We start from the raw sequence: 26,518 nt of genomic DNA, 5'->3' as shown, positions 1-26,518 counted from the left end.
ATACAGATTTCATAAAATCTCTTCATTCTTTGAATCAAACTTTCCACTATATTGGAAACAAGAAACGCCATTTAAAAATATTTGATGAAAACCTCTGAATGCTGCTTGATATTTTCTTCTAAAATTTGCATTTTTCCAAGACTTGTGTGTATGCTCATAAATGTTTATTTAACGACGAATAAGTTTATTGTGATGAATAAGCTCTTTCAATTGCCCTCAAAGTGAAATAACTGAACATAAACATAAGAGGCTGGGAAAACTGCTCATTTTAGGAGAATTTCAGATGGCATTTAGAGATTTTTGCATCTGAACTCTTCATTTGCACTTAATTCTCTTCTTTAAGGTACTGATAATTTTTTAACAAAACTGTTCATACATTCATTTTCTTTTCAGCTTAGTCCCTTTATTAATCAGGGGTTGCCACAGTGGTATGAACCACCAACAAAACCATTGTAACGCCACGCCAGCAGAGGGAGCCCTCGCCCGACTACTGACTCAGCTCCACTCCCTCTGCAGTCACTTCCTGTTTGTGCTGCATTTCAGTGAGTGCTCAGGCCATGCTTCCTTGCGAAGTATTGCCAGTCTACCAGCCTTACCAAGCGTTTTTCCAAGAGACTTTCATGACTGCCTGCCTGTGTATGACCCTGCCTGCCTTGATCAAGTACGTTATCTGTCTTCGACCTCTTGCTCTGTTTTGGACTGCTTATTGTTGCCTTGAACTTTTACCTGCCTTCTCACCACATCTTCTGGATTTGCCCCTGTGTTTGTTGATCTGTTCTGGACTATTTGTTGTTATACTGAACCTCTGCCTGCACTCTCACTATGTCGTCTGGATTTGCCCCTGTGTTTGTTATTGGATTGGACTGCTTACATGTTGCCGACTCTCTGCCTGTTTATTTGTTGATGTCTCTGCCTAACCCCTTTAATAAACTTCTGCACATGGAACCTAATACGGTCTCAGACCCCTCATTACAACTGTTTTATTGTATATATTTTCAAATGCACATTATACATGACTCAAACTCACAACAGAGATGGGGTTTGTGAGGGGCAGACGATTTGAGACACTGAAAACACTGATATCATGAGCTGCTCGTGAACTGGTGGGTAACACTGTTTCATATGCTCACCAATGTTGTATTTGTTTACATGCAATTTATTTAAATTTATTTATATTCAATTTAAGGCCCTGTTTACATGTAAAATGACCACTGTTGTAATTTCTAATGCAATCTCCCAGAAATTCGTTATGTTTTGGATTTAGTAGCTAATTTGTATGATCACATTGGCACATTTTAACACAATTTGTTCAATGACAATTGGGTTTAGGTGAGAGGTTGGCGCCTATTTTTAAAAACCATATGTTTTTGTATGAATCAAATCATTTGAATGCAAACAAATTAGCCACTTTTCTGACAATACTTAAAGTTGAATAGTTCCCCGCTGTCATTTCACTTTGCAATGCAATAATTGAATCGACACGATGCAATAATTAAATCAATATCTCACAGAAGGTACGACAAAATGATCAATGTCATCTTTTGAGGCAACTATGACCCATATAAGGTCACCAGGCTCTGCTAAAAGCAGCAATTGGAAAACGGCCATGATGACAACAAACATTTGCCATTGATTAAAGAACGCGTCACTGAAGTGCAAAATTAGTTTGCAAGATAGCAAACAAAGGGTCTATCAATTCCTCAATATACCGTCTTTATAAGATCCCTTTCCACTTGGTTCTTCCGCTGGGTTAAGACTGAGCGCATGCAGAGAATAAATCACATTTTCTGTCCCATTTCACCAAACTGATGAGTCCGTTTCCCAGCCAGCCTTCTCTGACAACTTCACCAGCGCTGAATACCAAACACACGGAGAGGAAAGAGGGGGCTAACACGTACATGCACTAAACCAATGTGTGTTTGAAGTCCCACCGCATCACACACGTACATGCAGACACACAGTCAGAATGACTCAGCACAGGATTCCTTTTATGTAGGAGTCGCTCTTTTAAAAGGACGTCAATGTAGCGAGCCACAATAGACATCACGGACGGGACAGTGCCTTTCAACATTGTGCTAAAAATAGCCAGTAGTGAAAATGTGAAACAGCTCGATTGAGGATGCGGGACACAAAGAAATCACCTGCCAAAGATGCTCTCTCTTTGCAGAAAAAAAGATGAAGACGACTAAGAGAAAGGTGCCTTTGTGTGGGCACGTGTTATTACCTGCGAGGACGGTCTGATCGGATGATGTCTACCTGAGTATTACCTGAACACAGCTGGCTTGTCGCGTTGCTCTAGATTGAATTTTAGTTCTTTTTTTTAGAAGGGACAATGCAATTACTCCTACCGGGGCTCTTGACACTGAATAAAAACTCTCCATATGGACCTGTTCTGTCGGCCGAGTGAATATCATGTCATTGTGGAACACCAGAACGATGGGAGACACAGAAAAACACAACTCAAATACTTTCTGTATATTGGGAAAAAGCAGATGTTACTGACACTTCGATGAAATGAACGCTGGGTTTTGTTTTAGGACGTACTAAAAATAAAGTATTGCTTATAATTTGTGTTATTTATGCAATATATGAGTAAAGAAAAAATATATAGTCAGGTTAAAAATGCAGGGCAGGGCTACATAATCAACTATTAAAGAATGTGGGGCTTTGTTAACCTAATCTTGGGTTTGTTCAAACTCAACATCCTCTATGTGAGTTAACACAGCCATGCGACTAAGTGCACATTTTACAAGATAACACATTCTCTTTTGCCAGTCATATGCCATTACTCTAGTTATTTAATCAGAGCTATAGCTGAGAACCATGTACTGTAACAGAAAATACAACAGTAAAGCTATACACTGCTATACACTGACATTGCAAAGTGGATTATTTTAACGTTCAACAGACTGGTAAAAAATACTAGTAGTTTACCTTGTTGAAATAAAGTGTTTGCTAAATAAAATCCTGCATTTTTCATAGGCTACTGTTCTTACATGTGGATTGATTGCAGACACATAATTTTACATATTACTTATGATATAAATAAACAATCCATATCTCATTTTTGGTCTTCAATAAAAAAGCTATATTCCATAGTTGACTGTTTTATTTCATTTGAATTTGGAATATTTTGTATAAATAAATGCATACAATATTTAATCAAATTACACTTAAATGAAACCAAGTATTTTCTTGTAGATTTAGTCGAATAAAATCTTATGAAATTTAGCTGACTAAAACGAGTCAGAAGACTAAAATATGACTAAAACGGAATTTTAGTCAAAAGACTAAAACTAAATCAACATCTGCTGTCAAAATTAACACTGAACAGAATGACTAATCCCAAATTCCTTATCTTTCAGAATGATCAACCAGCAATTCGCCCTTGTCCTGACTTGAGCTAAAAAAAATAAATAAATAAATGACCCAGACACATCCATATCACTCACACTCGCTGTCCTGAGCAGCTGAGCCGATTACATCTGCTTATTTACGGAGACAATATAAAGCGAATGTCATTGGATTTAACTCCAAAAAAGCAGATTTATTTAAACCTTCCTGTTGTAATCTTGGCCCTGCGCTGATCAATACAGAGCAAGACAAAGAGTAAAGCTTTTAACAGAGCGCAGCACTAAATCTAATGAGCCGCTCTCAGGGTCTGGCACATGTGCGGCTGAATTGGCAGATCTGGGAGAGAGATAAGAAGGTCCAACCCTCCGGCGACGTCAATCTCTGCCGTACACAACACACACTAACGTCTATGACAAAGGCTTTTATTATCTGTACCGGCATCTCTAGGGCGTACAGTGTGTTTTCTTCAAACTACAGTCACCATAAGGCATTACAAAGAGATGCCTTAAGGGTTTACATTTACAGTGAGCTTGGGGTAGAAAATAAGGGACAAATAAAGGAGGTGTTAACATGTTCGATGTTGAAATTTTGACTGATAAAGATTTAATTAATGTTGCTTTTTTAGTGCCTTATAATGTGTTATGTACCCCATCCCCATACCAATAAAGTGTATGTAACTATACCAATAGTTTATTGACCATAAATGCTTTCAGGCATATTTAGAACAAGAAATGTAGGAATGCAGTGATATTTTTCCCTTCAATGTTATTGGGTAAATATAAACCAAACCAAAACACACCCACAACCATTTTTTTAAAATTGTATTTGATGTTTTATATTTACAGAAAATAAACTGATGCATTTTGGATACAGCAGAATGCCTTTAAATAGTTCTTTAAGAAACACATTTGACACTGTTAAGGTACAAAGTGTCTTGTCACTGTAGTGGTACCTTCATGGATTAGATTTGTACCTTTGACGAAGGTTCAATATTGTATCTGCAGGTTTTAAAAACCAAAGGTACATTTTGATTTACCATGGTACAAATCAAGTCCTTAACTGCAATGGTACAAATTTGTTTCTTTGTCTGTTCCATCAAAAGGTACTGCGCCAGTGACAAGGGTTTGTTCCTTCTTTGGTACAACATTGTACCATTTGTTCGGAGAATGCAGAAACACATTTATCAAATAAACTCCAGCATGCGTATCAAAAAATCTTGTGATTTGGTTTTAACAGATCACGTGATAACAAAAATGGGTGCAATGGGTACAGCATTAATGGACAAACCAGCGGACTGACCACGTTGCAAAACATCTCAAAAGTCAAACCTTAAATTAATACACATGCACCCAAAAGTAACACAAAGACATATTTTCAGCATCTTAATGTACAATACTCTTGTTAAGTAGACATTCATTCATTCATTTTCTTTTCTGCTTAGTCCCTTTATTAATCTGGGGTCGCCACAGCGGAATGAACCGCCAACTTATCCAGCACATTTTTAGCAGCGGATGCCCTTCCAGCCGCAACCCATCTCTGGGAAATATCCATACACACTCACTCATACTCATACACGACGGACAATTTAGCCTTCCCAATTCACCTGTACCGCATGTCTTTGGACTGTGGGGGAAACCGGAGCACCCGGAGGAAACCCACGCAAACACAGGGAGAACATGCAAACTCCACACAGAATCACCAACTGACCCAGCCGAGGCACGAACCAGCGACCTTCTTGCTGTGAGGCGACAGCACTACCTACTGCGCCACTGCTAAGTAGACATCTAAAATGTAAATTATTTATGTAATCATCCTTATCCTTATGAATGTCCTAAAAAATTATGACCAACTTATTAATATTTATTAAAATCAATGTATAAACATGTGCATTGAAAAATGACAAAGTATTTAATGACAACAAATGTATTTAATGATAAAAAGTATTTATTGGATTTACAATTTTAAGATAAGTGGTTGCAAACAATGCATATGGGTTAAATTTTAACAAACTAATTAGGTTGAACATTACTAAATTTAATTTGTTTGTTTAAATTTAGCATATATAAATGGTTTGCAACCACCTTAATTGAGTAACTCCAATGAATCATTTTTTTCAGTGGAGGTATTAATAACAATACAATAAATGTGGCTATAACAGTCATTGTAATACAGTATAGGTTTCGTTGTATTTTTAAAGATACATTTATAGACTTTTCATGCTTGATTATAGACACTTACAAACAGAGTTATAATTCATTATGATAACAGGCTTCAGAAAAAGCCTCGTCATTCATAATTTTTCTTTTAACTGGTCCCAAAATTTTTGACTGCTATAGTGTATATAGTACATTTCCATAGGCATCATCTACAGCAACTGATCCGCTCTGATTGAGCATTATGTGTGACTACAGCGGTTGAGTGTAGATCCAGGGCTCAGTTAAAGGCCCAAGCCGATCGTCAGGTACTGAAAGCAGTGTTTGTTTCAATCTGCAACCATGTCATCCACTCTAAGACAAGCTGTCTTCTTTAATATCTCACCTCCGCCGCGCTTGTCAGTCGGGATTTCCTGTTAGGACGCCTCTGTTTGACCTAAATACTGACAACTGCGACGCACACATGAACGGCTCGTTCCGGCACCTCGACACACACTGCAAAATGAGAGGAAAAAAGGAGACGAAAAAAAAAAGGCCTGTGTTCATAATATCAATTATACAGTGCATCATTATCCACAAGTCGCTTTCAGCAGGAGGATAAGCCAGAGAACGCTTTCTGTACTGTCAGCGCCGAGCGTGTAGAAACAAGACTCACAGTCACCTTAAAGAGGACGAGCTGTTTGACAGGCAGAGCTGGAGAGAGAGGAGAAAAAAAAAAGTCCTCCATTACAAGCTGCTAATGCATAACAACAGGCAGCATTACTGAGAGGCCGTTTACAGTCCTGCGTGCCATTAATCAGCGGCCACTGGGAGAAAGAGCCACCAGGACTGCAAACAATTGATCTCAAAGGGACGGCGTCTTTCGGTGATGGTAATTAATTATGTCTTTTCTGTGTGTTATCTGGTGGGCTGGACAGGGGCGACAGTGAAGAGAGAGTGCGAGTGTGTTGCAGCAGGAGAAGAGTGATGGAGTGCTGTTCTTCACTGTCACACTGCAGCGTCACAGCCAGCAGCTTTGATTGGACGACGGCGTGTGGGCACTGAAAGATGGCCGAGCAACTTTTTGGGGGCGGTTATGATGGTGTAGGTATTCTGTTGATAAAGACATATCTCACCATTTTTTTACAGCTAAATTATGTTATTGTTTTCATAACTTATTTTATTGAAGACACATTTTATGTTGTTGTTGTTTTTTTTTCAAAGTCAGTGGGGTTCAAAACAATACTGGCTTCCACTGAGATTCATTTAAGGGGAAGAGAGAAAAAAAAAACAACAACATGAGGAGTAGCAAATGATGACAGAATCTGTTAAATATGATATGCTAATGTGACTATGAATAATTTGATTCCAAATAAAATATATACATACACTCACCGGCCACTTTATTAGGTACACCTGTCCAACTGCTCAGGCAAATCTCTAATCAGTCGATAAGATGGCAGCAACTCAATGCATTAATGCATGTAGACATGATCAAGACGATCTTCTGCAGTTCAAACCGAGCATCAGAATGGGGAAGAAAGGTGATTTAAGTGACTTTGAACATGCCATGGTTGTTGGTGCTGGTCTACTGCTGGTCTACTGGGATTTTCATATACAACCATCTCTAGGGTTTGCAGAGAATGGTCCAAAAAAGAGAAAATATCCAGTTAGCGGTAGTTTTGTGGGCGCAAATGCCTTGTAGATGCCAGAGGTCAGAGGAGAATGGCCAGACTGATCCGAGCTGATAGAAAGGCAACAGTAACTCAAAAAACCACTCATTACAATTGAGGTATGCAGAAGAGCATCTCTAAATGCACAACACGTCCAACCTTGAGGAGGATGGGCTACAGCAGCAGAAGACCACACCAGGTGCCACGCCTGTCAGCTAAAAACAGGAAACTGAGGCTACAATTCGTACTGGCTCACCCAAATTGAACAAAAGAATATTGGAAAAACGTTGCCTGGTCTGATGAGTCTCGATTTCTGCAGCGACATTCAGATGGTAGCCTACCTTGTATCAATGGTTCAGGCTGGTGGTGTAATGGTGTGGGGGATATTTTCATGGCACACTTTGGGCCCATTAGTACTAATTCATCGTGTTAACGCCACAGCCTTCCTGAGTACTGTTGCTGACCATGTCCATCCCTTTGTGACCACAGTGTACCCATCTCCTAATGGCTACTTCCAGCAGGATAATGTGCCATGTCATAAAGCGTGAATCATCACAGACTGGTTTCTTGAACATGACAATGAGTTCGCTGTACTCAAATGGCCTCCACAGTCACCAGATCTCAGCCCAATAGAGCACCTTTGAGATGTGGTGGAATGGGAGCTACAGATCATGATGTACAGCTGACAAATCTGCAGCAAGTGCATGATGCTATCATGTCAATACGGACCAAAATCTCTAAGGAATATTTCCAGTACATTGTTGAATCTATACCACGAAGGCAGTTCTGAAGGCAAAAGGGGGTCCTTGGATATATTTTGGTTGAATGGTTTCAATTAATAATTGAAAGATTGTTATAAGTAAAAGCAAACAAATAAACAAACATTTAAGCATTGATTTATTTCAATAAATATTACAATTTATACATTTTAAGTATAATTAGTTAATTATTTTTATAAATAAATAAATAATAATTTTCTTGTGCTATTTCCCTTCATATTTTATTAATGTTTTAATGCACACCTGCTTGATGTGCTTAATGTGTAAAACAAACAAATAAATAATAAATAAAATATGCAAAATAATTTCAACAGTGTATGAAATAAAACTGAACATTTCAAAACTCCCAGTTCATTCAGGAGTCAATGATCATCAAATCGTCTTCAATAATTTCCCCCTCTCACACACACACACAAACAAACACTGCATTGACAATCCAAACCAGACTTCATTTAGTGTTGTTAAAGACGAACAGTCCAAATATAAAAAACAATCAGTAAAAGTGACAAACTTCGAGAAAAAATTAAGCTTCTGAAAAGGAATATGGCATCACAAAATCAAAATGTTTGGGAATCTGCAAAAAAATTGCAATCCTGCCTACATTATCATAACCTAATTTCATCAATACCACAGTAGAAATGATGGCCCACACAATTGACTGAGTGTGCCTCACACAGGTGAGTGGGCTTGACAAACCACCTGTAGAAAGCACAATCTTTCATCTCTCTGACACTTCAATCAACACTTGCACCACAGTTTTGCACATTTGCACCAGACACATTCTAACAAAAAACACTGCATTTATGAAGTTTTTCACACAGGTGTGTAAGCTTGACCAACCACCTGTAAAACGCTCTAAAAAAAACTTCCCTTTTACTTTAGCATTTAATTCTCTGAGCACTAACAGTTCCTTTGTCTAATTAAAACTTCTTGTGTGAACTGACTCTTCTTGTTGAATTGCTGAATGCCTACTCAATTGTAAGTTGCCTTGGACAAAACATCTGCTAAATGACTAAACCTAAACATACTTTATAAAAATCGGAATAATTACACGAAGTCAAACAAGTATGATTTCATTATTATACAGTGGTCTCCATCTTTGTGTCTAAAGGGCATCACACACCGGATGCGCCACTCAGCGCCATGACACGGAGCGCACATGACAGTTGAAAGTATCGCTTTCTATGGAGTGACGACTGCGCTAGCTGATTGTATCCCTGGCCATGGTGTACTATATAATTTGTATACGTCACTTTAGACAAACTATAAATTTCGAGAATGAAGCCCGGTTGTGGCTTGAAAACAATGTTTTAATTCATTGCAAACGGCGAAGGCGCATCGCAAGTTACTTCAGGAGGAGGCGTGAATTAATTCTGCTAAACTGCGACATCTTCCGGAAATATTACCAACGATCCATCAGGTAATGTTTTTCCCTCACTCTCTCTGTTTGAAATAGTTGGTAAAGCGCTGTCAACAAATATTTTTCCTCCACAACCCATAATGCACACACTCATGTGACTACGCCAGCCGGATTAGTCCAAAAAGACACAGTAATTTTTGTGGTTGGGTCTGTTCTAGTTCGGATCATCATCAGATCTCACCACAAATGAAACACTTCAGGGTTCGTTTGAAAGCATACCAATACCACCTCTTTAAGGTGGTTTTTTGGTCCGCTTTTGCTGCGGACTCGAGTGTGATTGCTTCATTCACACCTGCCCAAATGAACCTCACCAAGAGGGAAAACGAACTCGATTCAACCGAACTAAATAAGGTAGGTGTGAAAACACCCTAAGACATAACTTGGCTTTCCATATAAAATCCCCTACATGAAGGGCATTGAAGCTCAAACTGATCTAGCAGTAACACTTCATAACGCATTAAAAAAAACAAACATAAAGTGGTTCCAAACTTTGACTCAGAACATGCGGATTACAGTACTTGGCACCTTATAATTGCGGTAATGACTCTTTGAGACAAACCGAATCATTTAAGCGGGCTTCACAACAGCATCCCTCAAAGGAGACTCGACTTCCTGATGAATAATTGAGTCTGAGGCTTTTAATAGGCGCTGAAATGAAGGAGCAACACTTGACAAGCGGCTTGACTCCAGCGCTGGCTCTGCTCTGTGTGACAGCTGTGCGTCTTCACCTCCTCATTACATACTTCATAATAATCACAAATAATATCAACACATGCATACAGTCTGCCAGGCCCAGTCAGATCACACAGACAAGCACACTTGGGTGAATGAGGTTTGGATGACTCAGCAAAACAACGCTTGGAGAAGTTAGTCTTTTAAAGGTTTACTTTACTTTAAAATGATCATTATGAAATCATATGATCATCTTTAGAAATCAAGAAAAAAAATAGATTTATGTTCTTTCATTCGAAGGAAAAACTTTGATACTTCAAAAATGTCATTTAGAAAAAAAAGTATATCTTCTAAAGAGACATGTTCACTTTACAGTATATAATACACAGGTTTAATTTTCAGTATTAATACACTCTATTTCAATGATTTAAATGCATAGTCTCATGCGTACTGTGCATTGTGCACTTAGGGAGTGTTCAAATCCAATTTTGCTATTTCAAGTATAGCAAAAACTATTGGTGCACCCAGCGCATATCCTTACTCTTTTAATGTGTTATGGGTGTGTTTTTGGGCATCACATGTATTAAACCAATCAGACTCCCATTCTTTTTAAGAGGGAGTTGGTTTGTGCCATTTGCTATTTACGTACAGGCAGAAAGACTAAATGCTTCACTAGCATGGAAATGGATCTGCTTGTGCACAAGGTTAAAGACCTTGAGAATGGGCCTGTGGTGTCGGCCTTTTCCATTCGACTTCTAATTCGTGAAATTGTTGACTTCACTCAAGTCATTCAACTTTATATATTTAATTTCTTAATTTTGCTTTTCAAGTGCAAAGATTTGTTCCAAAACAATTTCTCAATTCAGGTCTAGTTGCCACCAAACAGTGCATTTTATTCTGAAAGAGGGAAAAGCCATTGGTGCACCCAGCGCATGTCCTTATTCTTTTAATGTGTTTTTGGGCATAACTTGTATTAAATCAATCAGTGTCTCATCTCCCATTCTCTTTTAGAGGGAGTTGGGTTGTGCCATTTGCTATTTACATGGCTTTAGGCGGAAAAACTAAATGCTTCACTAGCGAGAAAATGGATCTGCTCGTGCACAAGGATAAAGACCATCTAGAGAATGAGCCTGCATTTTATTCTGATTTCAACACATGCACACAGTCTGCCAGGCCCAGTCAGATCACACAGACAAGCACACTTGGGTGAATGAAGTTTGGATGACTCAGCAAAACAACTCTTGGAGAAGTTAGTCTTTTAATGGGTTACTTTACTTTAAAATGATCATTATGAAATCATAAGATGTTCAAACATCTATAGAAATCAAGAAAAAAAAATGTTCAAATAAAAGATTTCTGTTCTTTCATTCAAAGGAAAAACTTTGGTGCTTTAAAAATGTCATTTAGAGAAATAATAAATATTTTATATATTATAAAAAGGCATGTTTGCTTAATAAGACTAATAGATTTAATTTCCATAATATAAACATAAATAAACATTAGCTGCATCTGAAATCGCATACTACTCGAGTAGGTACTACAGTACATTTCAATTTACTCCACGCGACCTTTAGAAAAGTACGTTCTTAGTATGAATGTGAGAAGTATGAATGGGATTTGGATGCAGCCTACAACATCCGACATGTTGTCATTATTACGTGACCTTCCTGTGTCAGTTGTGTCAATTCACTCCCATTCATAAAATCACTCTTGTGGCTTCATGGGATAGTATCAGACTCTATTTCAATGATCTAAATGCATAGTCTCATGCGTACTGTGCACTTAGGTAGTGTTCAAATCCACTTTTGTTATTTTAAGTTTGGGGAAAAACTGTTGGTGCACCCAGCGCATATCCTTACTCTTTTAATGTGCTATGGGTGTGTTTTTGGGCATAACATGTATTAAACCAATTAGAGTCTCATCTCCCATTCTCTTTAAGAGGGAGTTGGGTTGTGCCATTTGCTAATTAAATGGCTTTAGGCAGAAAAACAAAATGTTTCACTAGCGAGGAAATGGATCTGCTTGTGCACAAGGTTAAAGAGCATCTATGGAATGAGCCTGTGGTGTCGGCCTTTTCTATTCGACTATTGATTTGTGAAATTGTTAATTTCACTCAAGTCATTCTCTTTTATATATTTAATTTCTTAATTTTGCTTTTCAAGATTTGTTCTAGAACTATTTCTCAATTAAGTTCTAATTACCAGCAAACAGTGCATTTTATTCTGAAAGAGGGAAAAGAGCAAAAACAAAACAAGCAGAGAAGCAGGGGCAAAGAGAAATGCTAGAAAGAAATGTAAAAAAAGCACTACTATTTAAGCAAAAATAGCATTGTGGCCGATTCCCCCTCCTTGTTCGGTCTCTCTCAAAGCAGCATGGATGCTGTAACAGATCCAGGGCCCTCCAGAGACCTCGAGGAGTAGAGGAGGACTCTCACAGCAGCCCAAAGGCTCATGTGGTTATTTAAAGAGCGCTCAATTCTCTGTGATGTAGGAATCACTGCTAATAGAGATAATTCCTAACACTGCCTGACCCACAAGAATTGGCCAGATGGGATTTGACCACACACAGACAGTCTATAAACACTCTGGATAATTTCTCTTAGCTAAGTTCACATTTTACAATTATAGTTAGCTAGTCTTTTACTGTTTGGTCCAGACAAAATAATAATAATAATAATAATAATACTACAATCAGTCCTCTTAAAGTCAACAAAACTAAACTAAACATTTGGAACACACCAAAAAATTTAACATGCTTATTTTGCATACAAAATAAGAGTTTGCATTTGTTTATGTATATATAAACACATGCGTGAATATATTTGTGTAATTTATAAACAAATAAATAAATAAATAAATAAATAAATAAATAAATAAATAAATAAATCACACTTTATTGTCAGGCCATAATTTTAATCAGTTGTGAACTTGTGCTTATATCATGTAAATGAGTGAAAACAGCAGCAGGAATTACTCAAACAACCAGGGACATACATTTCCTTTGCCGCTATTAAATTGTAATGGGGAAAATCACTACTATAATGAGAAAAACCAGGTCCACTTGAGCACCCTGTCCTTTTAAAGATTGCATCTTGTAACATTATGTCCCGTTTTTGGGTCATGTAGACATCTTAGGCCCATACTGCATTCATGTTTCAGTCAAACCGCACAGGAGCTCATTTATAAGTAGAATGAGATGGAAAGAGAGTCTCAGACTGCTTGTTTGGTGAGCAACAATTTTAGAGGGCAACCTTAAATAAACTTACTACATTTTGTTATTATTTATTTAAGGGTTTATTTTTCAATAAATGAAATAGAAAAAAATAAAAATCTAAATTGTAGTATTGTTTGACAGGTGTTTTTTTTAATGCATTGGCAGTTGGAGAATTGGTGGACCAAATTCTGAAAATTTTTATTTTTTAGTCCAACATCTTACCAAACATTATAAATACAAATGAACCTACATTTAGACCACCTAACTTAATGAGTGCTCTTGAGATGTTCAATCATTTTCCATCGGCATAGTCTCTGATTTATCAGGGGTCGCCACTAGCACTCTGGCATATGTTTTAGGTAGCGGATGCCCTGCCAGCCACAACCTAGCACGATGCTGGGAAACACCCATAAACTCACTCACTCACACTCACACACACATGGCCAATTTAATAATGATAAAAATAATAACAATAATTCTTTACATTTACATAGCGCTTTTCTGGACACTCAAAGTGCTTTACACATTGGGGGAATCTCCTCATCCACCACCAATGTGCAGCATCCAACTGGATGATGCGGCGGCAGCCATATTGCGCCGGACTGCACACCACACACCAGCTGATTGGTGGAGAGAAGACAGAGTGATGAAGCCAATTATCATAGTGGGCCATGATGGACAAAGGCCAGTGGGCAGGATACCGGGGTTAAACCCCTACTCTTTTTTGAACATCCTGGGATTTTTAACAACTTTAACATCTCATCCGAAAAACATCACTAACTGAGCAGTATAGAGTCCCTATCAATATACTGGGGCTTTAGGACCCACACAGACCACAGGTTGAGTGCCCCCTGCTGGTCTCACTAACACCACTTCCGGCAGCAACCTGGCTTTACCATGTGGTCTCCCATCCAGCTACTGACTGGGCTCAGCCCTGCTTAGCTTCAGTGAGCACTATGTGAGAGTTGCAGAGAGCTAGCTGCCGGAAAGTCTGTGTTAACTGGACATTGCTGACACTTTCATTTCAATATGTTAACGTACTTCCAACTAAAATTGAATATTGAGTAGGGGGCGGGGCGTTCTTTTGGCACACCATTCCGTCATACCAAACTAAAGGTAAAAGAGGCGTGGTTAAAAATATTGTGGCCAAAAGAAGAACTGCCACTCCAAACATGGAAGCAAATGGTCAGTTTTTGATTGAAGATTACCAAAACAAACTTTTTTCACTTGCAAGAATGTTCACATAAAAAATAATAAAGTGAGCAATCAAAATACAAATTAAAATGATTTCACACAGACCTAAAGCATGAACAATATGCAACATGCATATTTCAATATTAATTGAATGAGCTATTTAGTAATACTTTTGATTTCCCTTACAGACTGCATTTTATTGCTGAGCTTCCAGCAGTGCATTCTGGGATTGCATCATTCACGATGAAGCTTTAGAATTTGGTCAAAACAAGCAGAACTGCTGCAATCTACTATATAAAACAGCACCTGCACACAGAAAACATGCCTATGCTGTAGCACAGCTATAGTTATTGATTACTAGTTTCATCGAACAGAAAGACATCATTATTGCTACTATGACAGTTTTTTCAATAAATTTAACACGTTTCCTAAACTCTTAATGCACCAACACACCTAAAACACACAATTGGCAAAACGGCTATTCTCATGCTCAAAATAACACATTGTAAATCAAACCCCAAAACTAATTATCAAAATACAATAATAAACTAACACAATACACTATGTCTTGAGATGTTGCTTCAGTATTTCTACATAATGTTCTTTTCTCATGATGCCATCTATGCTGTGAAGTGGACCAGTCCCTCCTGCAGCAAAACAGCCCCACAACATGATGCTACCACCCCCATACTTCAAAGTTGGGATGGTGTTTCTTAGCTTGTAAGCTTTCCCCTTTGTCCTCCAAATGTAACACTGGTCATTTTGGCCAAACAGTTTAATCTTCGTTCCATCAGACCACAGGACATGTCTCCAAAAATTTGTCTTTTCCCAGTGTAATTTTGCAAATTGTAATCTGGCTTTGTTGTTAATTCTGGCTTGTTGATTTTCTGGCTTGTTGTCACACAAGGAACCAGCGTGTTTGAGGTTTTCCTTACTATTCTACAGTTGTGCCTCCAATTAACTCAAATGTTTTGAATTAGCCAATCAGAAAGTTCCAAAACCTTGACACCATCATCTGAGCTTTTTCAGAGGCATGATAATCCTATTGTATGTAAACTTGACTCTCAAGAAAATTATAACAATTTCTCAAAAAATATCTCTCTCATTATTCTGCTATTGAGCATACCAGAAACAAATTTGATAATCCTAACTTACCTAAAAGAGAAAATGTTTAGTCACATTAACATCTGACTTTTTTTTAAATGGTTATGTGCCTTTTTATATACAGTGTATGTAAACTTCAGGTTTCAACTGTACACACAGAGAAAGCACCGCAATTATAATAAAAACAAAGTAATCTTCTGCATTTGGCCACATGTTCTCATCCACATCACACCTGATATCTTCCCTGGCAAGGCATCATGAGAAAAAGTCTCTTGTTGTTCCTTTTCCACACAAGATCAGCCCAAAGAGTCCTCTTTTTCGAACATATGATCATGAGACTGGAAAAACCTGAGTGTGGTTCCTAGATGGGAATCTGCTGTGAATTAAGTATTTACCTAACTGCAATAAGCCGTTTCTCATTGGCACTGGAATAAAATACAGGGAATATATTTGTGTTTCTACTGTATTTATAATATGAACAGCTGTTCACTTTAACTTTAGCCTATATAAGTTATGTTTAGAACATGATGTTATCTGTTCTGGCATACAGTGTGAAAGCATTTGTAAATTTGACTGCAAAATTACATTGTTTTGGTCTTGGTTGAGCTTGTGTGTAAAAGAAGTTCAAGCTTTTGAAGTTGGTGTTAACTGGATGCATTTTGTATCAAAGCAACAATAAATATGTAAATTGTATAGCCTACAAAGACGGATGTTGTGCTAACCATGTTAAGAGTTTAGGAAATTTGTTAAATGTATTGAAAAAACTTTCATAGCGATTGTAAAAAAAAAAACTGTAAAATACATTTAATATGGACCTCATCCCAAGTTAATTTACAATGTCTTTACACAGGATTATAGGATCTGGATAGTAAAGAAAACAATCAAACGTTCTGATATTCTGTGCACGTTGGCAGAACACAGAGAGAAAAGTCCATTCCAGCCATCATCAATCTTTTGATTACTTACACGCCAGCTCCCACACAGAAGCTCGCAGATGCCAGAGCCAGTTAATAATTCTATCCATTTTCAGAGGTAGACTCCATCATTTATTATGTTCTGTATCTATCTCATCAGCTGTCTAATAACTCTCATCATCATTGGCTAATGCCAGAGCCAGTATGCGGCCCTGATAAAGCGCTTGGCTACACTGTTTGCTTTATTTATTTTGGTGGGCATTGTAAAGGCTGACCGCTACTAATGAGTACCGCAGGAGGAGCAGACGGGGTTACGGAGGGCAGGATCATCCGTGATGCTGGCTAATACAGCGTTGCGTTTAATCATTATCACTTATTCTAGATGCATCTGGGAGGAACATTTTGCATGCGGTGACTCGATAATGTACTCTCGACCTCTGAGAAAGAAAAAGGCTTTTAAATAATCATATAGGAAAAACTATAGCATATACACTGCCTGACAAAAGTCTTGACTCATTTGAAAAGCGGCAGAAAGTAGATTTTTCTGATGAATAATCTGTTGAACTGCATCGCAATCATCACAAATACTGCCGAAGACCCACATGGACCCAAGATTCTCAGAGAAATCTGTCAAGTCGGTGAAGGAAAAATCATGGTTTGGGGTTGCATTCAGTATGAGGGGCGTGAGAGATATCTGCAGAGTGGATGGCAACATCAACAGCCCAAGGTATCAAGACATTTGTGCTGCCTATTACATTACGAGAGGGCAAATTCTTCAGCAGGACAGCGTCTTCTTATACTTCAGCCTCCACATCAAAATTCCTGAAAGCAAAGAAGGTCAAAGTGCTCCAGGACTGGCCAGCCAAGTCACCAGACATAAACCTTATTGAGCATGTCTGGGGTAAGATGGAGGAGGAGGCATTGAAGATGATCTAAAGAATCTTGATGAACTGGGAGTCCCGCAAGAACGCTTTCTTTGCCATTCCAGATGACTTTTTTAATACGTTATTTGAGTCATTGCAGAGATATATGAATGCAGTCCTCCAAGCTCATGGGAGTCGTACACAATATTCATTCTTTCTCCACTGCACCATGACTTTATTAATAAGTTATTTGAGTCATTGCAGAGATGTATGGATGCAGTCCTCCAAGCTCATGGGAGTCATACACAATATTCATTCTTTCTCCACTGCACCATCACTTTATATTTTATATAGTACACTATTTCTGTTTCCTGACATTAAAAATTAGAAAAATCAAGGCATGATCATATTTTTAGTAAAATAAGCATAATCTAGAGGCCTCTGCCTTTCATATAAGCCACTTCTGATACCAAAGGAACAACTAGAAGTCAAGTTATTGTTTGTTAGGATAGTTGACAAGACTTTTGTCAGGTAGCGTAGTTTCACACTGCAAAAAAAATCCTTTCTGACTTGTAATGTGTCTTATTTCTAATCCAAATAACTAAAAATAGCATTTTTTTAGACAAGCAAAAGACATTGTCTGGTTTTCAGAAATAATGTCTAAATAATTGCATTTTTTACATGGAAAAACAAGATTATTTTGCGTGTTTTAGGAAAAACTCACTTAATTTTGACATTGTTTTTAAAACAAGACAATATATTGCTTGTCTAGAAAATGCTTTTTAATTGAAGAATTTTCAGATATTTGGACTAGAAACAACAACAAAAAAAAAAAAAAACGTATTTTTGCGGAAAAGCAGATTTTTGTAGTGCTTAAAGTACTTAAAATCTGTTGCATTCACATGACAAGAGTGTAAAATGTCTGATATTATGAACCAGTGACATCTATCTAGGAAATCAAAAGAGCAAAAGTGGAGGAAACAGGGCAGTGATTGACAGATTGAGGAGAAATAAAGGTGTCCAGGGAGGAGAGCTGACTGATCTTGACCCCTTTTCTGTAAGTCACAAAACTAATTCATCACGCGGGATGCAATTACTTCCAGCAATATGTCATGTTTTTCACCTATTTTAAAATAGTGTTCCATGATGACATCATAGCAAATGGCAACATATTATGACATCATACTCTTAAACCCTGTTTAATGTGGTTTAGATGATTGGTAATCTAATTTAGATGATTTTTTTTTTTATTTTGGCCACTTTTTAATAGGTTTAGCTAGAAAACCAGCCAGTTAAAGGAATAGTTAACCCAAAACTGAAAATGCTGTCATTATTTACTCTCCCTTTACTTGCTCCAAACCGGTTTGGGGTTTTTTCTTCTGTTCACAAAGATATTTAGAAAAAATACAGAAACCTGTCTCCCTTGACTTCCATAGTATTTGTTTTTTCCAATGGTTACAGGTTTTCAGCATTCTTCTAAATATCTTGTTTTGTGTTCAACAGAAGAAAGAAACGTAAACAGGTATGGAACAAGTCATGAGTGAATAAATGATGAAAGAATATTCATTTTTAGATTAACTATCCTTTTAAAAGCTAGCCAGGCTGGGATGCATTATATTATCAAATTTTGATGACATTAAATATGAGATCTTAAATAGTCAAAAATCTAATGTCCAGTTTAGCACTAGACAAACTGTACATTTCGTAGTCTTCTACACACCACATGTCTCTGCTCAGCACCACAGTTTCTCATTCTAACATTTGTTAACATATGCTTTGGGAGCCACAAAATCCAATGACAGTATGAAATCTAACACTGATTGGAATTTCACACAACTAATTTCCCAAAGGGTCTTCCCCTATTTGCCAAGATTTCCAACCAACAAACTGAAATTTAATAGCGCTTATAAAATTAGCATGTGTCCGGTTTATGATTCCAATGGATTTAGTGACATTTAGTGGCAAACTGGCAGGTAATGGGAGTCTATAGCATTTATATTAATTCAACTTGCAGTAACATACTGTACAGTAACTGGGTCTTCGGTCTGTCTGTCTATATACAGTGCATGCAGAAAGTAGCGCTTCACCTTTTCCACATTTTTTTATGTTACAGCCTTATGCCAAAATGAAATTAAATTAATTTATTGCCTCAAATTTCTACACACAATATCCCATAATGACAATATGAAAAATGACAATGTGCAAATTTATTAAATATAAAAAACCTGAAAAATCACATGTACATAAGTATTCACAGCCTTTGTCGTGAAGCTCTAAATTGATCTCAGGTACATTCTGTTTCCACTGATCATTCTTGAGATGTTTCAGCAGCTTAATTGGAGTTCACCTGTGGTAAATTCAGTTGATTGGACATGATTTAAAAAGGCATACACCTGTCTATATAAGTTCCCAGGGTTGACGGTGCATGTCAAAGCACAAACCAAGCATGAAGACAAAAGAATTGTCTGTAGGCCTCTGAGACAGGAAGGCTGGGGAAGGATACAGAAAAATGTCTGCTGCTCTGAAAGTTTCAATGAGCACAGTGGCCTCCAACATCCATAAGTGGAAGATGTTTGTAACCACCAGGACTCTTCCCAGAGCTGGCCAGCCATCTAAACTGAGTGATCAAGCAGTTCAGTCCAGTTCAGACTGAAAGAAAGCACAGTTCTTCTGTGGAGAGAGGAGAACCTTACAGAAGGACAACCATCTGTGCAGCAATCCATCAACCAGGCCTGTATGAGTGGCCAGGCGGAAGCCATTCTCTGCCTGGAATTTGCCAAAAGGCATCTGAAGGACTCTCAGACCATAAGAAATGAAATTCTCTGGTCTGATGAGACTAAAATTTAACTCTTTGGAGCGAATGCCAGGTGTAACGATTGGAGAAAACCAGGCACCGCTCATCACCAGGAACTGGAAGACTAATCAGGATAGAGGGAAAAATGAATGCAGTAATGTACAGAGACATCCTGAATGAAAACCTGCTTCAGAGAGCTCTTGACCACAGACGGGGGTGACGGTTCATTTTCCAGCAGAACAATGATCCAAAGCACACCATCAAAATATCAATGGAGTGGCTTCACAACAACTCGGTGAATATCCTTGAGTGGCCCAGCCAGAGCCCAGACCTAAATCCTACTGAACATCACTGGAGAGATCTGAAAATGGCTGTACACTGTCGCTTTCCATCCAACCTGATAGAGCTTGAGAGGCACTGCAAAGAGGAATGGGCAAAAATTCCCAAAGACAGGTGTGCCAAGCTTGTGGCATCATATTCAAAAAGACTTGAGGCTGTAATTGCTGCCAAAGGTGCATCAACAAAGAACATAAAAAATGCGGAAAAAGTGAATCACTATGAATACTTTATGGATGCACTGTAGATGTATGAAATAACATAAGATGTTGTAGACAGACAGACAGATATACAGATAGATAGATATATTTCATGCATTTATGCTCCATTTCTCTGAATATAAAGCACTGGGTTTGCTTTTCATGCAGAACCATGACTGTGGGTGCGGTTTAAGGCTCTGAAAATACGCTCTCCATAGTCTTCAGGTCCTGCTGCTCGGATGCCCTTCCAGAGAGCAGACTCATTTCCTCCTGCAGCCTCCAGCTCTGTTTCCCACCGGCTCTGCTAACCCCCCACTGCTCTGCAATTTCAAAATAAAGTGTCTTTTTAAGCAAGCGGGCTGTACTGCCTTTTCAACCTGTTCCAATGGAGAGCGTCTCTTTAGCAAAGCCCCATTGAGAGACCACGTGGCACGCTTGCTAATACCACGATCACTTTCATTCCCCCGTACCTCTAAAACCCTCTTAAACACACCCGCGGCACATTAAAATGGGAGAGGGGAAATATAAGCGGAAGCGCTCGCTAAATTGCTCCACTCCAAATGAGTCTGATGAACCGAGCCCTTTGATTGCGTTTTCAAGCTCTGCATAAAATTTGTACGCCATTTTCTTTGCCACACTGTACCAATCGGTTAATCAGTGCCGACCATAACCCAGTCGGCTATCTGCAAAGAAAAAGAACCATGTCTTGGCAGGAGAAATCCAAGCGGTGGTTGTGTGTGACACTGCGTAAAGGGAAATAAATGTTATGTGCACTCGTGTGTACGTGCGAGAGGGGAGTGTGATAAATGCTTGATGTGCCGACCGTTCCCTCCTCCGTCTTTCAAAGGTGTGCGGTGCCCTTTAAGCACGGCTCGGTGGCTTATGAGAGCGGTTTCAGGCCGTGTTTACCCGTCTGTCAGGCTCACTGATGCCTGGGTGTACAACGATAAGGAAAGGTTGCCGTTTAAAGCCTCGGCGAGCTTTGCAAAACAAACTGGCAGCAAACGTGCATATTAATTCAGGCAGACAAAACAGGTCGGAGGAAATATAATGACAGAGTGACACAAACAAAGCAGGTGCTAAAATGATCCCATTTAGTCATTTAACAAAAGCCGGCGCGTTCGCACGGCTTTCAGTGGACGCAGTCTTTTCCTCGCTCTGCGTTTCTAACCAACTCATCATCGCTCTCGCTGGCGCTTTTCATATCTTTCTCTCTTGCATGGAAGAGCGATGCATGAAATCTGGAGAAATGATGAAGGAAGCTGCTTGTGAAATAACAAAAATATTGAACGGGACAAAATGTGATACTTCGGTGAATGGGATGGAGCATCATTGTTTATAGATACTGTTATGAGGAGACTAGAACTTGCTAGAGACTAGAAGTTTGCATTCATAAGTACACCCCCTTTTGAAAAGGAATATTTTTATCCATCTCACAGTGAATATGGACAATTTGATGCATTCGAACAAAAGTGATGTTATTCATCGACTAACATGTTTAGGAATAGAAAAAATAATAGAAGGATCCAAATGAATGAGTCAAATTAAATGAGATGTTGCAACAACAAAAAACATATACAAAATTTCAGCAAAATGTAAAATTTCCCTAAAATATTTTCTCTTGATTTTTCCTCTATTAAAATTGTATTTAATATTTTTTCCTATTTAATATAATTGTATTAATATTATAAAATAATTATTATTAGTTAATTTTGTTAATATTATGTGTATAAAATAATCAAATTATAGATATTATTATTTAAAATATTAAATAATATATATTTTTTTAATATTTCTCCATTTTGTGCATTCATTAATGCATACAGTACATACATATATACATGCAAACATACATACATACATGCATGTATACATACATAAATACATACATGCATACATACATACATACAGACATACATACAGACATACATACATACATACATACATACATACATACATACATACATACATACATACATACATACATACATACATACATACATACATACATACATACATATATATATATATATACATATATATATATATATATATATATATATATATATATATACACATAATAATTGAGTTCACCCCATTATGAAAATTTTGACCTATTTCTCATAGTTAATATGGACAATTTGGTGCATTCAGACAAAACGGTTTTATTGAACAGTTTTATTCATCGACTAACATGTTCAGGAATATAAAAAATAATAGAAGGATTCAATGATTTCAATTAAAATTATATGTTGCCAAAAAAGGTAACACTTTATTTTGATGGTCTGTTTGTTGAATTTAAGTTAAATTGCATCTACATGCCAACTAATTCTCATTAGATTATAAGTAGACTATTAGGTTGGGGTTAGGGTTAGAGTTGGGGTTAGTGTAAGTTAACATTAAAAAAAAACTGATGTTCTGATAGCGATTCCTATGTAGATATATATACACATATACACACATATATATAAAAAAGATAAGTAACGTTCACACACTTTGTACTTGTATGTATGTATGTGTGTGTATATATATATATATATATATATATATATATATATATATATATATATATATATATATATATATATATATATATATATATATATATATATACACACACATACATACATACATACAAGTACAAAGTGTGTGAACGTTACTTATCTTTTTTTGTGCATTAATTAAAAAAAAAAAACTCCCAGCTAAAAAAAAAATACCCAGCTAGCTGACAAAAAGTAATAACTCTACTCTATTCCACCATCATCAAAGAACATGAAAGTGATAATGCAGTGGCAATCTTGACGTAAAATATCCTCGTGTGAAGAGCCCAGACTCATCGATCAATAGTCCATTAGCATCCGTTCCTCTGTTATTCTCCTGACCTCATGAGAATCTCAGTTTATTCGTCTCTCTGCTGTCCCCTGGCCCCGCATAACTACAGATTAGCTCACTCTGTAGGGCCTCCATTCTAACTGAAGCCATTGTGTGTAAACGCATTCACCCTGAGACGGGAGTCACCTTAACCAAAGTGCAAAATTAAAAAGGCGCTCGATCTCGCGGCGAGCCCTTGTGCTGACAAAAGTGGCGGAGTAGAATAAATTGCAGCCGCGACAGAAAAACAGTCTGTGATATAAATATGAAAAAGAGCCTGATTTAATTTAGTGCTCATCTGCTAAGGGCTAGAAAAATGAAATGAAATTTGAGAGGCATAATTCATCAAACCAAGCAGGCTCCATTTCAGCGGTGTCAGAGTTTCACGGAACAGGGCAACGAGAAACGTCTTCAAAGCTTCCAGAAGCCACGGCATCAAACGTCGCAAGAAACGTGACTGCTTCATTAGCATTCGCAAGCACTTTTCCATGCTCAAATTAACATCGGCATAGCGAAATTACTGATTAAGCGATCTTGAGTGGTGGAGTTGTAACACGTGTCATTTGTTGGAAGAAACCGAGGCTGTGTTTTACAGTTATGCAGAGATAAGAATGTATATCTAACCTCATTGACATTGATGCCATGTCTTCTCATGTACTCCCGGTCGTTGACCTGACCGCCCTCTGCAAAGTCCATGGTCAGAATGCGTTTGGTGGAAAGATCCCAATGAATCTTCGGGATCTGGAAGAAAATGAACATCATTTATTTTCAGCAAGAAATCTTTTTAAAGGAAGAAAGTGGGCAAGTAATTTTACTTTATTAGTTCTAGGCAGGAAGTCATAAGAATTACTTTTATAAAAATGCCAAAATAATTCCTAAAAACACAATGAATCGCCAGCGTTTCTTAATCTTGGTCTTTATGCGCCGCAACTCTGCACATTTCACATTTCTCTTTTCACTTGTTTGTTCTATGTAATGTTTAGGTCTGGACCCTGTGGAGGCCTTTTTATGACTGTCAGCGGTTGATCAGCTTGTTTTTTCCTCCCAATATAATCTAAGACTGAGAGTTAATTATATATGGTCATCATACATCTGTTTTAAACAACTATAAATGCTGGCCTTTTGTACAGTAGTTTATTGGGGTATTTTTTAATGGTGCTGCTATACTACTGTATTCTATTATAAATAAATAAATAAAAATTAAATAAATAAATAAATAAATAAATAGTTGATATACAGTTCCTAAATTTTTGTTGTAAGCATTGCAGAGTGTTATTATCTGGTTTTATATTTTAAGGGAGTGTTGCTTTGTGGTTTTTTGGGGACATAAGCTTTTTAATGATAAGCTCTTTAAAATGCGATGTGCAACTTAAATGTGGTGATAGTAGCTAATATATTTATGGTAACTAATAACTAGGCCCACATGGAATCTGCAAGCGCAGAAATCCGCAGATTTTAAGCCCATCATTGAGAATATTCATTTAGTTGTGTGTAAATGTGTGTAAATTTATATTTATTCAGTTCTTAAAATAATTTCAGTAATATCACTGACTAATATGAAAACGTTCATATGATTTACTTACAATATAGTGTGTAAAGTAATATTTTCTGTCTTTTAGTAGATATATAGAAGATATATATTATATGAGAGACTTGCTTTTACCAAATAAACAGATCGATTTGCATTGTGTATGTATACGTATATATATATATATATATATATATATATATATATATATATATATATATATATATATATATATATATCAGTAATTTCGCTATATATATATATATATATATATATATATATATATATATATATATATATATATATATATATATATATATATATATACATATATATACACACATACATATATATGTAAATAGGATTTGCATTGCAAACATTAAATAAAAGTTTCAAATGTCTAATTTTTTATTGAACATATTAAGCTTTTAGTTACGATACACCCAAAATCATTTGACATAAATCCGCAGATTTTTTACAATATTCTGCGCAGAAATAGCAAAAAATGTCAGCAGATTCTGTCTGGCTCTACAAATAACCTTAACTTATGTGAATTGGATTGTAATTTAATAATGTGCATCTTTTGTAAAGCTGCTTTGAAAATAATTATTGTGAAAAGCGCAATAACAATAAACTTGAATATAATGTAATTGAACAGGTTAATTTGGTGTTTTCTGGTGCTGCTATACAACTCTATTCTATTATAAATAAATAAATAAATAAATAAATAAATAAAATAAAATAAAATAAAATAAAAAGTTTCTATGCAGTTACTAAAATGTTTTGTTAGCATTGCAGAGTGTTGCTATCCAGTTTCTGGGGAGATAAGCTTTTTAATGTTAAGCTCTTAAAAATGTGCAACTTAAATCTGGTTCTGCTGGGAGTTTGAAACATTACAATTACAATCAATACATAAACGTAGTTTAAATTTAAAAAAAAGTCCAGGAAATACTTGATAAACAAATGGCAAAACATTGCACTGTGACCAAACAGTATTTCTAGCCACACCACAATCACCAATTAGAGTCCTGGTGAGAATCACTATCTGTACTTCCTGACGATGGCATAAAGAAAATGAACTCCAGCAAGTCTCCCCGTGACGGATAATGCCAGACGCTGAGAATTAGCTATAATCTGCACATAAAGCTTAAAGCAGCAGGTTTTTTCTTGATGCTTCAGATGACCTTGCCCTTCCACAGCGGCTTTTTTTTCCTGAACATCACAGCTTATCTTGTGCATCTCGCTACTAACTCGTCGCACTAATTAAAAAAACTTTCTCCATATAATGGGGGAGATTTAGTGATATTTGTTTTCATTGATAGCTTCCCTCCACCTGATACAAAGGCCTGGCTTTTGCCACCACCTCCGGCAACACTCTGAGCCTAGTTCCTCTTCACTCTTTTTATCAAACAAATGTCAATGATAAAAAAATCCCTGCGTTACCACCACATGAACAGAGCCGTTTTTCAGC

General features: G+C 37.1%; 1 protein-coding gene across 1 annotated transcript in view; it reads right to left on the bottom strand.

Moving 5' to 3' along the window:
* adck1 (aarF domain containing kinase 1) overlaps nucleotides 1-26,518 on the bottom strand; it is a 244,118-nt gene that overhangs the window by 75,785 nt on the left and 141,815 nt on the right. Inside the window, exon 7 of the mRNA XM_056476927.1 lies at nucleotides 24,144-24,260. Coding sequence (XP_056332902.1) covers nucleotides 24,144-24,260 — 117 coding nt within the window. The remainder of the gene's footprint in view (nucleotides 1-24,143; nucleotides 24,261-26,518) is intronic.

Source organism: Danio aesculapii, chromosome 17 (genome assembly GCF_903798145.1).
Source record: "Danio aesculapii chromosome 17, fDanAes4.1, whole genome shotgun sequence".
Lineage (NCBI taxonomy): Eukaryota > Metazoa > Chordata > Actinopteri > Cypriniformes > Danionidae > Danio > Danio aesculapii.
The sequence above is the reverse complement of the archived record's forward strand: the minus strand, read 5'-3'. Positions and strand labels throughout refer to the sequence as shown.